The 13,343-nt window shown below is 46.5% G+C and overlaps 1 protein-coding gene and 1 long non-coding RNA gene across 3 annotated transcripts in view; one reads left to right on the forward strand and one right to left on the reverse strand.

Annotated features, from left to right (window-relative positions):
- Window positions 1–3,295: 3,295 nt before the first annotated feature.
- Gm35701 lies at window positions 3,296–6,182 on the reverse strand. Its single transcript, XR_376465.2, has 3 exons — window positions 6,017–6,182; window positions 5,764–5,898; window positions 3,296–4,752 (listed from the first exon to the last, which is right to left on the reverse strand). It is a non-coding gene; the product is annotated as a predicted gene, 35701 (long non-coding RNA).
- A 147-nt stretch (window positions 6,183–6,329) lies between these two features.
- Window positions 6,330–13,343, forward strand: part of Ror1 (receptor tyrosine kinase-like orphan receptor 1) — a 349,016-nt gene continuing 342,002 nt past the window's right edge. For both annotated transcript variants that reach the window (NM_013845.5, NM_001312690.1), the window contains exon 1: window positions 6,330–6,848. In NM_013845.5, coding sequence (NP_038873.2) covers window positions 6,758–6,848 — 91 coding nt within the window. In that variant the 5' untranslated portion in view covers window positions 6,330–6,757. The remainder of the gene's footprint in view (window positions 6,849–13,343) is intronic.

Consider the following 13,343-nt stretch of genomic DNA (forward strand, 5'->3'; position numbering starts at 1 on the left):
AATTTTTCTGTTGTTAAATTTATGATGAGTAAAAGATTACCAGGACGTTCTCCTACATTGTCCTTGGTAGAACCACACTCCGTACTGGCTCAGAGCTAGCTTTATTAGCTCCTTACTGGCCTTGATTTCTTTCATATTGGTCTATCTGTTTGTTTTTAGCATGTGTCCAGTGTTGTGTATTTGTAGCACATGTGTGGCTCTGCATTTGTGTGGTGTACACATCTCTATGTGTGCATGTGGAGGTCAGAGGGTATATCAGAGGCTTTCTTTATTGCTTTCCACCATCTTGCCTGGAAAAATGGTTTCTCTCTTAACAGGAGATTCACTGTTTTGAGGAGACTTGCTGGCCAGTGAGCTCTTGGGATCTGCTTATCTCGCACCCCCCACCATACACCCACACACATACACACCCCTAGCCAATGCTAGGGTTGTAGGCTGCACAGGAATTCCAGCTTTTAATACAAGCATTGAGGATTTGAACTCATGACTTCACTTTTGCACGGCAAGCACTCTTATCTTATGAGCTATCTCTCCAGCTTCTTGGTTTTCTTCTTTATGTGATTCTGATGACATTTATTTTCTATTCATTTACAAATAGACTTCGAAGGTTAGAGAATCAAAATATGTGAAATCAAGATTGTGTCAAAAATTCAGGTAGTATGGTGACCAAATTCTTTTACTTATTGCATCTCATAGTGTAGGAGTTTTATCAGAAAAAGGAATAGTGATTTGTTGAATATGCATACCTCAAGATTGTATAAAGAATGCCTAATGTGGTGATATGAACTATTAATCCCAGCATCTCAGGCGTCATGGGCAGGTGGATCTCTACAAGTTTAAGGCTAATCGTGTCTACTAGATGAGTTCCAGGCCAGCCATGGCTACAGAATGAGATTCTGTTTCAAAATAAAATATTTTATAATAAATATTATTTATACTAAAATTTCTTTGTACAGTTGGCTTTATTATCTGGAAGAGAATATTAGCTAGGTGTGTCACATGTTAAACCTACAATCTTTTTTTTTTCCCTTGATTTTTATGAAGACAGGGTTTCTCTGTGTAGCCCTGGCTGTCCGGGAACTCACTCTGTAGACCAAGCTGGCCTCAAACTCAAATCTGCCTGCCTCTGCCTCCCAAGTGCTGGAATTAAAGGCATGTGCCACCACTGCTGGGCTGAGCCCACATTCTTAATCATTGATAAATCATCTAGTACGCAGTGGCTGCTTAGTCTATGACAGGCATTATGTCAAGCTTTTGAGAATCAGTAACTAATTTAGCGCTAGGTGGTAGCCATTACTGTGTTTCTTTGCTGATGAGGAGACTGGAGTACCAGGACCCAAGTTCTTGCAGCCAATTAAGAGCAGCGGCAGGATGAAAATCCACATCACCAAGCTAGAGGAATGGCTATAAGAGTGTGCACTATAACCACCCTGCCACATGCTTTCTCTAAGAAGAAAAATTAGTCTTATATTCCTGGACTAAACCCAGAAAATGCCCCCACAAGGGTCTCTTATTCAACAATGTCATGGAATGAAAGAGAGCTTTTTTAAAAATGTGCTTCCTGTAGTTCCTGACACCACTCATGGCTATATTTTTGAGTATCCTCAGTGATGATGGTCTGAGCTATACATAAGGTAGAGGGGGAGTTCAGGGCAGAGGATTGCTTCCCCGTGTGACAGAAGTCTCAGGAGATCTCAGAGCTGGAGAAGGGGAGCTTCACTGTGTGTGCGCTCTCTCTCTCTCTCTCTCTCTCTCTCTCATTAGATATTTTCTTTATTTACATTTCAAATGTTATCCCCTTTCCTGGTTTTCCCTCCAAAAACCCCCATCCCATCCCCCCCACCCCCTGCTCACCAACCCACCCACTCCTGCTTCCCTGTCCTGGCATTTCCCTACACTGAGGCATCGAGCCTTCATAGGACCGAGGGCCTCTCCTCCCATTGATGTCCCACAAGGCCATCCTCTGCTACATATGCGGCTGGAGCCATGGGTCCCACCATGTGTACTCTTTGGTTGGTGGTTTAGTCCCTAGGAGCTCTAGGGGTACTGGTTGGTTCATATTGTTGTTCCTCCTATGGACTGCAAGCTCCTTCAGCCCTTTCTCGAGCCCCTCCACTGGGGACTTTGTGCTCAGTCCATTGGTTGGCTGAGAGCATCCACCTCTGTATTTGTCAGGCACTGTTGGAGCCTCTCAGGAGACAGCTATATCAGGCTCCTTTCAGCAAGCACTTGTTGGCATCCACAACAGTGTCTGGGTTTGGTGATTATATGTGGGATGGATCCCTAGGTGGGGCAGTCTCTGGATGGTCTTTCCTTCAGTCTCTGCTCCACACTTTGTATCTCCTTCCACAGGTATTTTGTTTCCCCTTCTAAGAGGGACCAGAGTATCCACACTTTGGTCTTCCTCCTTCTTGAGCTCATAAAACCAGATACACTGAAACTAATAGAAAAGAAAGTGGGGAAGAGCCTTGAGCACATGGGCACAGGGGGAAATTTTCTGAACAGAACATCAATGGCTTATGCTCTAAGGTCAAGCATTGACAAATGGGACCTCATAAAATTGTAGAGCTTCTGTAAAGCAAAGGGCATTGTTAATTGGACAAAACCAACAATTTTGGAAAAGATCTTTACCAATCCTACATCAGATAGAGGGCTAATATCCTATATATACAAAGAACTCCAGAAGTTAGACTCCAGAGAAACAAATAACCCTACTAAAAATAGGATAAAGAGCTAAACAAAGAATTCTCACCTGAGGAATACCGAATGGCTGAGAAGCACCTAAAGAAATGTTCATCATCCTTAATCATCAGGGAAATGCAAATCAAAACAACCCTGAGATTCCTCCTCACACCAGTCAGAATGGCTAAGATCAAAAACTCAGGTGACAGCAGATGCTGGAGAGGATGTGGAGAAAGAGGAACACTCCTCCATTGCTGGTGGGATTGCAAGCCTGTACAACCACTCTGGAAATCAGTCTGGCGGTTCTTCAGAAAAGTGGACATAGTACTACCTGAGGACTCAGCTATACCACTCCTGAGCATATACCTAGAAGATGCTCCAACATGTAATAAGGACACATGCTCCACTATGTTCATAGCAGCTTTATTTATAATAGCCAGAAGCTGGAAAGAACCCAGATGTCCCTCAACAGAGGAATGGATACAGAAAATGTGGTACATTTATATAATGGAGGACTACTCAGCTATTAAAAACAATGAATTCATGAAATTCTTAGGCAAGTGGATGGGACTAGGAAATATCCTGAGTGAGTTAACCTAGTCACAGAAGAACACACATGGTATGCACTCACTGATAAGTGGATATTAGCCCAGAAGCTCAGAATATCCAAGATACAATTCGCAGACCACTGTGTTCTCTGATCTGTTTGTGTCAATACCATCCTGGCAAAGACAAGGACTTGGTCGGGGGAAGCCTGCAAGAGAGACATTTCAATTGCTTGAAGTCTTTCTCCTAACCTACCACAAGACACAAGGCAGGAGTGATTAGAGGAGAGAGAGAGAGAGAGAGAGAGAGAGAGAGAGAGAGAGAGAGAGAGAGAGAGACTGGTGTGGGCTTAAGCCCAACCTTGGGCTGGTTTGTCTGGGCTCCAGACTTGGTTTTGGGCAGCTTTGTGACTCTGGGTGGGGAGGGTTTATCTCCCTGAATGCCACAGCTCTTTTATGTAAAACTGTCCAGGAGGGTGCACCAGCCCATCTCCACAGTCTTTTGCTACTCTCACATTCCCCATGTCTATGATTCTGTGATTAAGTCCCTGGAAGGTTTAAGTACTGATAAAAGTGCCATTAAGTTCTGTAGACTCAGTAGTGGCAGCTGTCTGTTACCTAAGATACCTGGTCCGCTGGGGGTTGGGAGGTCAGAGGCAGGCTGTGAGGACAGGAAGGCTTCCTGCCTGACAGCTTTTGACACTATCATGGAGGGAGAGCCACCTGTGCTGTGCATGATAATTGAGTTTCCTTTGATTTCTGGGCCCCAGCATACCGAAGCCAACCATGAAAGACACTTTCCCAGCAAGAGGACCTTCTGCCGTAAGTTCCCCAGGCAAGTGACTGGAAATAACGGAGACAGGACTGAGTGGGTCACAAGCACTGAGACTTGGAAGACACCAATTTGTGGGGATGAACTGGTTGTCCCGAAGGCCTTCTGTCGATCATTCCCTGACCTGAGGTCAGACTCACAGAAAGAGGGAAAACCATTAAGGCAGCTGGGGCTGGCTCTTGCTCTCCAGTCTTAGCAAAGAATAGGTGATTATTTCTCCCACAGGGGCTGGTTGTTCACCTACCTGCGGGCCCCAGGCTGGAAGTTTAGAGTCTGTGACTGCTGGGATGCACATTGCCTATTGCTCATGTTTCTGCTCTCCCAGCCTGCTCTCTGTGGAGCATCAGAAGCACGTGGGACAAAGAAGACAAGGAACTAATCAGATAAAAAAAAATTCTTCAGATTGTGGTCTAACTCTTGTTCACGGATCAAGTTCTTCTGGTTGTTGTTTGAGGAACCCAGGCAACAGAGACAGTCAAAACAGAGTTTTTATCCCCAGCAAAGTGACAGCTCATTATAAAATCCTAACGCTGAGTCCAAGAGGCAGCGGTGAGAGAGATCCCATCTAAACTCATTTACAGAGACCCTATAACATGCGGGGCTTCAGTTAAGGTCTTTCAGCCTCCTCATGGGAACAGGTCTGGGTATTGTCCATGGTTCATAGGGAGTGTGGACAAGTCATTCATTTTCTTTCTGCAAAACAATATTTTAAAAAAATTATTATCATTAATAATAATAATACTTATTTACTTTACATCTCACTCACTGCCCCCTTCCTGGTCACACCCTCCCATCATCCCTCCCCAACCCCTTCCCTTCTCTGAGCTGGTGAGGGCCTCTTGGGTAACCCCTACCCTGGCACATCAAGTGCCTTTGAGGCTAAGTGCATCCTCTCTCACTGAAGCCAGACAAGGTAGCCTAGCTAGAACATATCCAGGCACAGGCAACAGCTTTTGGGATACCTCAAACTCCAGTTGTTCAGGACCCACATGAAGAGCAAGCTGCACAACTGTTACATATGTGTGGGGAGGCCTAGGTCCAGCCTGTGTATATTCTGTGGTTGGTGGTTCAGTCTCTTGAGAGCCCCAGGGGTCCAGGTTAGCTGACTCTGTTGGTCTACTTGTGGAGTTCCTATCCCCTCAGGGGTGGCAATCCTTTCTCCTATTCTATAAGATTCTCCCAAGCTCCATCTGCTGTTTAGCTGTGGGTGTCTGTATCTGTCTGAGTCAGCTGCTGGGTGGAGCCTCTCAGAGGATAGCTGTGCTAGACTCCTGTCTCTGCACACCAACTTTTAAAACTGCAATATGTCTCACTGTCTATAATGCAGCAGGCAAGCAGAAGGTACTTAGTAGGAAGCCAGGTGACCATGGACAGATTCTGAGTATCTTTGTGTTCTGGGGAACAATATTGACAGGGGTCCTTAGCTACTCTTGCATCCTTGGAATCCAAGTCAGTCTGGCATACAGTGGGTGCTCACTTTATATGATCCAGGGTGTTCTTGGTACTGAACTCCCAAGAGCATTTATGAATTACAAAACCAATAAACGGCAAACCAGGAGAAAAAAATAAAAACACTGTAAGTAATGTAAATAGGAGGTAATAGACTTGCTTAGCTGAGCAAGAGCAAGAGAAATACACCGTATGTAAAGAAACAGAACACTTATGTGATATAAAAAATATTAAAAAGACAAACTGAAATATTACTCTGTTCATGTTCAGAAGGCAGAGAAACAACTTTCAGGAGGCCGGGGGGACAGTGACAATAAAGAACGAAGATGAATCTTCTCTTAATGTCCTAAAAGAAGCAGATCAGATGAGCTTGGTGTAGATGTAGTGGTCCTAGGATTAAAAACAAGAAGACACATGAGTCACTTGTATTTGGGCTCCCCCTTAAGCAACTTTTGGGAAAGAAGAAATTAAATGGGGCACGGTGTAATATCTGTACATGTTCCCTCACCCAAGGCAGTGGCAGAGAAAGACAGTTAAAATCTGGGCTTCCTAACTTATCCAGTCACACTTTACACTGGAAGCCCATCTCCCTAAAGTCCTTCTCCGTCAAAATGTCTCAAAGGTCCCATCAACATCAATGGCTGGTCCCCAGCGAGTGGGGGGTGGGGAGTGGGGTTGGGGGGGAGGGGGAGGGGGCGGAGGGGGGATGATGGGTTAACAGGAGGTGTGGTAGCTGCTTTCCGAGATGCCTTGGAAGGTGCGAGTCCAGGAGGTAGCAGTAGAGGGCGCTGGGACCCCGGCCTGGGCCCGCCTCTGCCATTGGTCCGGGCTGGGGCGCTGGGTTGTGGAGTTGGTGGAAAGTGACAAGTTGGGCGAGAAGAGAGATCGTGGAGAGCTGGAGGAGCCTCGGCTTAGTGAGCCCCGAGACCGCAGCTCCAGGCACTGGGCACGCTCTTCTGCAGTCGGAGCCGGAGACACACGGTTCGCAAGAGCGACACAGAGAGCCTAGGACTGAACAGCCGGCTGAGTCAGGGCTGCTGCGGAGTACCGACCGGGAGGAGCCGCGCTCCCAGGTCCAGGGCGGCAGAGCGGAGACGAGGGAGCAGGTCAGAGGGACAAAGAGTTTTGCAAAGGCCCCCCGGTGTCCTGCGAGTGCCTGCGGCAGGACGAAGTGACCCGGAGCCCTGGGCGAACCCGTGGATGTTCTGCGCGCCGCCAGGGAGCCGCCAGCACCGCCACGAGAGGAGGAATGCACCGGCCGCGCCGCCGCGGGACGCGCCCGCCACCGCTGGCGCTGCTGGCCGCGCTGCTGCTGGCCGCACGCGGGGCTGATGCCCAAGGTAAGCAGCGCCCGCGCCCGGGTTCCACCGTCCGCCCCCCCCCAGAGCTGAGTGCCCGGTGAGCGCCTCGCCGGTCCCGGAGCTGGTCATTCGACCGCCGCCTGCACGGGCCGCCCGAGGGAGGCCATCCAGGACTCTCTCTGAAGCTCGGCTGCGGGCTGGGCTCTGGAGGACTGGTCGTAGGCATCCAGCTGTGGTTGTCAGTGCTGACAGGAAGTGTAGAAGAACTTTGGAGGTGGTGTGTGTGTATGTGTGTGTGTGTGTATGTATGTTGGGGGAGATGCTGATCCTTTGCCTATCTCTTTCTGGATTCCTACCGCACCCCAACTGGGGTCCAGTTTATCTACTTCTCTATCCCAGAAAGAGTTTGTATTTTCAGTGGCGCCTCCGACAGAGCCCAGGCGGTCCGCGAACCCATACAAACAAAAGCCCTGTACTCCCAGGACTCCCTTGTCCTTGCGTCTTCTCTGTTTGGTGTTCGGAGCCTCCTGCCCTCTAGAGGGTCATCCTGCAGACCAAAACCTTTGCTCTTCCGCTGCCACTTTGTGCAGTTAGAGGCGGCCTGCTGCTCCAAAATACTCTGGACTCCGGGGTGCACGTGTGCAAGTGTGTGTGTGTGTGTGTGTGTGTGTGTGTGTGTGTGTGTCGAGGTGGAAGAAATAGAGGTCATCTAATGCATACTTGATTTTGGTCATCTCCAGAGACAATCGCTACAGTTAGAGAAAGCCTCCACCGGCAGCCGGAGCGTCTTAGTTCCCTGCGGGAAGCTTGGATCCTCGCTGGGTCTGAGCCTGCACACAATGAGAGGGAAGAGCCCGCTGCGCCTGTGGAGACAACCAATTCATTCTTTGGAAGTTAGAGGGGGAAAGTTGATTAAAGTCTCTGGGGGTCTTGGGCCTCACTTTTAACATGCATCCCTTGAGGGGGTGTTGGAGCCCCTGAACTCTTCCCGCCCCCACTTCCAGCCCCCAGCCTCTCTAGATAAACAGAAATATTTACCATTCATATCTTTACCATTCATCTGTAAGCCAGTTAGGGAAGAGTCTAGTTTACTGAACAGCTGGGGAAAAGAACCACTCACTGAATGACTGCTGAATTAGTTTCTACTAAAAGTTAGGGGTGACTTTCTTGGTACAAAGCTCTCAGCAAGGAAGCTGGGTGCGGATTTTGATCTCCTGGAGGTGACTCTGGGATGGGAGCAGCGCTCACCCAACAGAGTTCTGAAGTGTCGTTATTCTAATCTAGAGGCTCCACGGGGGGGGGGGTGTGAATACAGTTTCTAATTTCCATTAAGATGCACATCAGCAGGGGTGCTCTATCTTAAGGGAAAACCCTGATGAAATGTAAACAGTTTGCTCTCCTGGATGTTTTTGCTTGGGGATGCCAAACATCTGGCTCTTCGCCACTACACCTGGGTGAAAAGCAGAAAATGGGGCCGTGCTGCCGACCCGTGTCCAGCACAATTGGGGTGATGGTACCTAAGGCTGGATTCCTGGCCTGGGGGCCTTGATTAATTCCATTGTTCCTGTGCGCTCCTTTACTTTCTCTTACCCTTTCATCAGCCAGTGATTTTGAGGTCACAGCCTCTGCTGATTGGGATGGGATGAGATGGGGGATGTAGGGGTGTTTACCTTTTTTGGTCATCTGTTTTTAAAAAAGCCACCCACGCAATGAATTTGCCAATGTAAAAACAATACCGTTGTCAGTAGCTACCCAAAGTTCTCTTTCCTTCCTGTTCCTTATTCTAATAATGGGTTCAAACCTGTTGCTGTCTTACCACGTCTTAAATCCCTTTTCATTTTTGTAAATCTCTGTTCTGGCCTGAGATTCCTAAGGCAACCCTGCCTGTCAATGGCTCAGGACATAAGCTTGAGAGGAGATATATTTTATCTATTAAGTTATTTTAAAAAAATTAAAAATGGATCAGTATTTCGGTATTTCTCTCATCCCTTTTCTATTTGATTGGCAGGGAGGAGAAAGCCTTTATGTACATAGTTTCTGACCTGCTAGTTGTTGATCCTCCCAGCTACCTCCTACCTGCCCAAAGGTATAAACACTCATTACTGCTCCCAAGAGCTCCAGACTGTTGGAACCTACCTGAGCCTTTCTCAGAACTGTGCTCATTCTGTGGTTTGGCTGCTTGAAGCCAGAGGGAGGTGTCCCAAGACTCAGCTGTCATTTTCTAAGTCTCCAATTGCTATGTCAGTAGGTGTCCGTCCCTGCTTCATTTAGTATAGGAGTCTCCTGAGGGCCATGAGCCTGTTAGCTTTGCTGGTGAATTCATTGAGGGCCCTTATCAGTCAGCTTTAGCTTTTATTAGGGATGTTTGGATAATCCTACCTTGATGGCAAGGAGGCACCACCCAGAGGCATAGGTAGAGGGTGTATGGTCAGATTGCCTCTGGCAGTGCTTGCTTATCAGTGATTTACTTTATTTGAAAACACACTAGGCTGTTTTGTTCCTCCAATGGCTGGGATACTTAGGGGTTATTTTATTTTACTTTTGTATGTGAGTGTGTGGTGAATATATGTTTGTGTTTCTGTGGATGTGTGCACATGTGTAGGCATGTGGGTATTCCTCTGAAGCCAGAGGTCAGTGTTGAGAGTCTTCTTCAATCAATCTCTACCTTGATTTTTGAGACACGTTCGCTTACTCCGCTGGAGGTCATCTACCCAGCTGGGCTGGCTGGGCTTGTCTATGCCTGGGGTTATATGAGCAGGTTATATGAGTGAGTGCTGGGGGAATGAGTTCAGCTCCTCACGTTCATAGGGAAGGCACATTACTTGACTGTGACATCTCCTAAGACCAAGAGTTCTTTCAAAAACTCAGCTTTGATCTCTTTTATCCTGTCTCCTGCATGTGAAAATAGGCTCCAAATTAGACTTTTAAAATATTTCTAAATGCATGTCGCTTGCATCCAAAGGAACATTCTGCCTGTGGTTTGATGACAAGCACTTACACTGCTTCAAATATTAACAAAACAAAACAAAAACACCAAAAACGGTATAGAGCATACTATGGAGAACTGATACTTTTAAACCTTATGTATGCTTGACATAAATGTCTATTTGCAGAGAAATAGACTATGCATTTGTGCAAATATATTAAGGGGACCACAGTTTTGCTGAGTGAGTGGAGGAGAGAAAACCTTTTTGGTTATATGTAAAAGTATATGGTTATTTCCTTCACTTAGTTAAAAACACAGCCCACTAATCAGAGATTATTCATTTTCCGTGTTCTAGTAAAAAGAGTAGTATCAGAGGAACCCATTAGCCAAGCTTAATGGCTATAACTCAGGCTTTGGCATTGACAGACCTGGGTCTGACTCCTCCTTTTCATTGTGTAGGCAATGATGATTGTGTTTCCTGAGCCTTATAAGACTTAAATAAATCCATGAGTGTCATGCATTAGAGAAGAGCCCCCAGCCTAGAAATTAATTGAGAAATTAACTAAGGATGCAGGAAATTCAGGATGTTCAACCCTCCAGAAATAATATACAAAATTCCACATGTAGGTTGATAGACATAGGTTTATACTATGATCAGATTTTCCAGGAAATAGCAACACTGAAAAGATAGGGGCCATTGTGTAGTGACAGTTTTGGAATTTTGGTTTCTTAAAAACAACAACAACAACACACAGAAATATATTATAAGAATCTGTTCATAGCAGCTGACTATGATTTGCCTCATGCTTTAGCAGAAGCATGATTTTGCCAGTCTTGGCTAATTCCTGTAATTATGTGATGTTTGGAATTCTGGGGACATTTCAGAGGGCATATAAATGCTAGGGTCCTGAGAGCTGGTGGGTGGTTGTTGGTCGTTTAGGGAGGTTGGTTACAGTTTGTTAGTATTTGTGGTCAAAGAAGAAAAAAAAAAAAGGAAAAAAAAATAGATCCAAGGATTTTCCTAACTCCTTTCTCCTCCTCTATTCTTGTTGGGAAGTGAAACCAGGGAGATAAATAGTGGGAAAAAAAGAACCCACAAAGTATCAAAGACCAGCCACACCATCAATTGTAGCAAGGGGAGATGCCTGGGTACTGAGGTGCTTTCCAGGGTAGATGAAAAGAACCAGAGTGTTGATGGTGGGTTCTCCGCCACAGCCCAGGTTCTCTCATGCCCCATGTTCCCTCCTGGTAGATGGGCTGGCAACTGGGCCTGGGAGAAGCTAATGAATAAAGTCTTGTGACCTCAGCTAAGCATGCATCTCTTGAGCCTAAGCATCCTAAGGTACTCCTGTATCTGTAATTTATTCAACAGACACTTGGTGCAATTTGTTTAATGGGTTAGTTGCTGTTTAAAGGCTTCCTTAGAGCTGGGTGTGGTGGCACACGCCTTTAATCCCAGCACTTGGGAAGCAGAGGCAGGCGGATTTCTGAGTTCGAGGCCAGCCTGGTCTACAAAGTGAGTTCCAGGACAGCCAGGGCTATACAGAGAAACCCTGTCTCGGAAAAAAAAAAGAAAAGAAAAAAGAAAAAGGCTTCCTTGGTATTAACTCACAGCTCACAGAACTCTCAAAACTAACCCAGGGAAGGTGATGGTATAACTAGTTCATTGTGTGGATGGGTCAGGTTAGGCACTGAGATGTGTTAAGCTGCTTTCTCCAGGGCACATGGCTTTGATGGGTTTGTAAGCCCTGAGAGTTGGTGTTATCATAACTGACCTCTGTCCTACCTGGTCCCTCCTGGTTTAGTTCTTATACTTGCTTTCTTTTAATGTGTAGGCCAGAGGTGGTGCATCTTTCGGTTTCTAAGGGCAGTGGAAAGATGTTTTCTTTGACACTACCTAGAGAGTGTACGAGGTAATGGGAAACGGTCAAGTTCACCATTCCTACAGTGCTGTACTGCCTCCACCAGCCTTGTTGTTAGCTTAGACACAGACTGAAAATGCTGGGGATGGTCCAGGCCTCTTGGTTTAAAAGAATGGCATGTTTGCAGTGTAGTAATGCCACTTTGATGTGGTTTGAGGAGTGTGTCCAGTAGTTTCTTCCGGCTAGCTATGAGATGTCTTTTGATGGAGTGTATGTGCGCTTGCATTTTGGTGCATTACCAGGGGAAGAGGTGGAGGAGGGCTGATTTATTAGACAGCTATCTGGGAGAGCTGACTGCCAGCTCAGGATCTCAGTGAGAAGCAGATCCAGGCAGGTCCAGCTGTAGCTGGAAAAAACTTGAGTCTTCTAGGCTCTTTCTCAAACAGAAAGGCCTGGGCCTGGCTTCACTGATCCCCTGAGCTGTGACAGGAGAGATGGGCCCCTGGACATGCATGAGGAGGAGAAAGGAACAGTCTTCTAGGACTCCAGAAAGTTCTACAGCGTTGAAGGGGGAAGGGAGAGGGGAGTGCTTCGAAAATCTTTAACTAAATGCAGCTGCTTGTTACATGGAGTCTGACTTGCATGCCAGGAATATCTCAAAAGCTAACGAATACAAAATAAAAATAAACATCAGGAAAAAGGCTCACTCTTTGTTGCAGTAAGCTTGGTTGGGGTTTTCAGTTTGTTTAGGAATGGGATAATTGTGGCATCCACTTTATTTTGGTAAGGCAATGAATCGCGATGGATGTGATGTCATCGGGATGTCCCCCCCCCCCCAGACTCCTTTCCCTGCCCCCCACACAACCCCCAGAACACTCAGGCTCGGACATCCATGGGTCCCATGGCTCAGGCTGTTGCCCTTGAGTGAATTACACTGGAAGAGGGCAGATAATTTAATGGGATAATCTTGGCAGACCCAGTAAATTTCACACCCCATCTCTCACTAACAGCAAGGCAGCAGAAGCCTACAACATCCTCAGATGAAAAGGTTGTATAAAAGGGCCCTGCTCCACAGTAACTGTCTGTCCATAAATAAGGTTCTGCAGAGTTTTGATCCAGAAGTGTTATTAAACACTGATAAGCCCGGCCTCATAATGTTTGGCCTCCACATTCTTCCCCACTTTTCCATAGAACCAAAGTTTTTTCCCCCTCATTTAAAAAAAAGTAGCCTAGAAGATCAATCAGTTTAGACTGTTTATTTTTTCAAGTATGTACATACAGAATGGCCTTCTTTGATAGCCATTTTAGAGAGGCGACATGGCATATGAGGAGGAGAAATGAATCCAGCAGCAGAATGAAACCAGATTTGAATCCAGTAGACTGCCATTCAAATTGGGACTTTAGCTACTTGGCTATATGTTAACCACACTCGTGTTGTTGTGACCAAATGCCTTAAAGTGACAGTTTATGGAAGGAAAAGTCTGTTTTGATTTCCATCATCAGAGGGATTTTAGTCTGTTATGGAGGAGGAGGTGGGTTGGACAGCTCTGTCCATGGTGGTAGGAGGGTGAGGTAGACAGGATATTCACACTGTGACAGACCGGGAATCATAGCAGGTCAGCGTCTTCAAGGCCCATCCAGTAACTTACTCACATCAGCCAGGCTCCTATAGAGCACAGCTTTCAGAATAGCATCATAAGCTAGGGACTGGCTGTTCAAAGCATGAACCTCTGGGAGACATTTCTG

This window comes from Mus musculus, chromosome 4, assembly GCF_000001635.26.
Source record: "Mus musculus strain C57BL/6J chromosome 4, GRCm38.p6 C57BL/6J".
Lineage (NCBI taxonomy): Eukaryota > Metazoa > Chordata > Mammalia > Rodentia > Muridae > Mus > Mus musculus.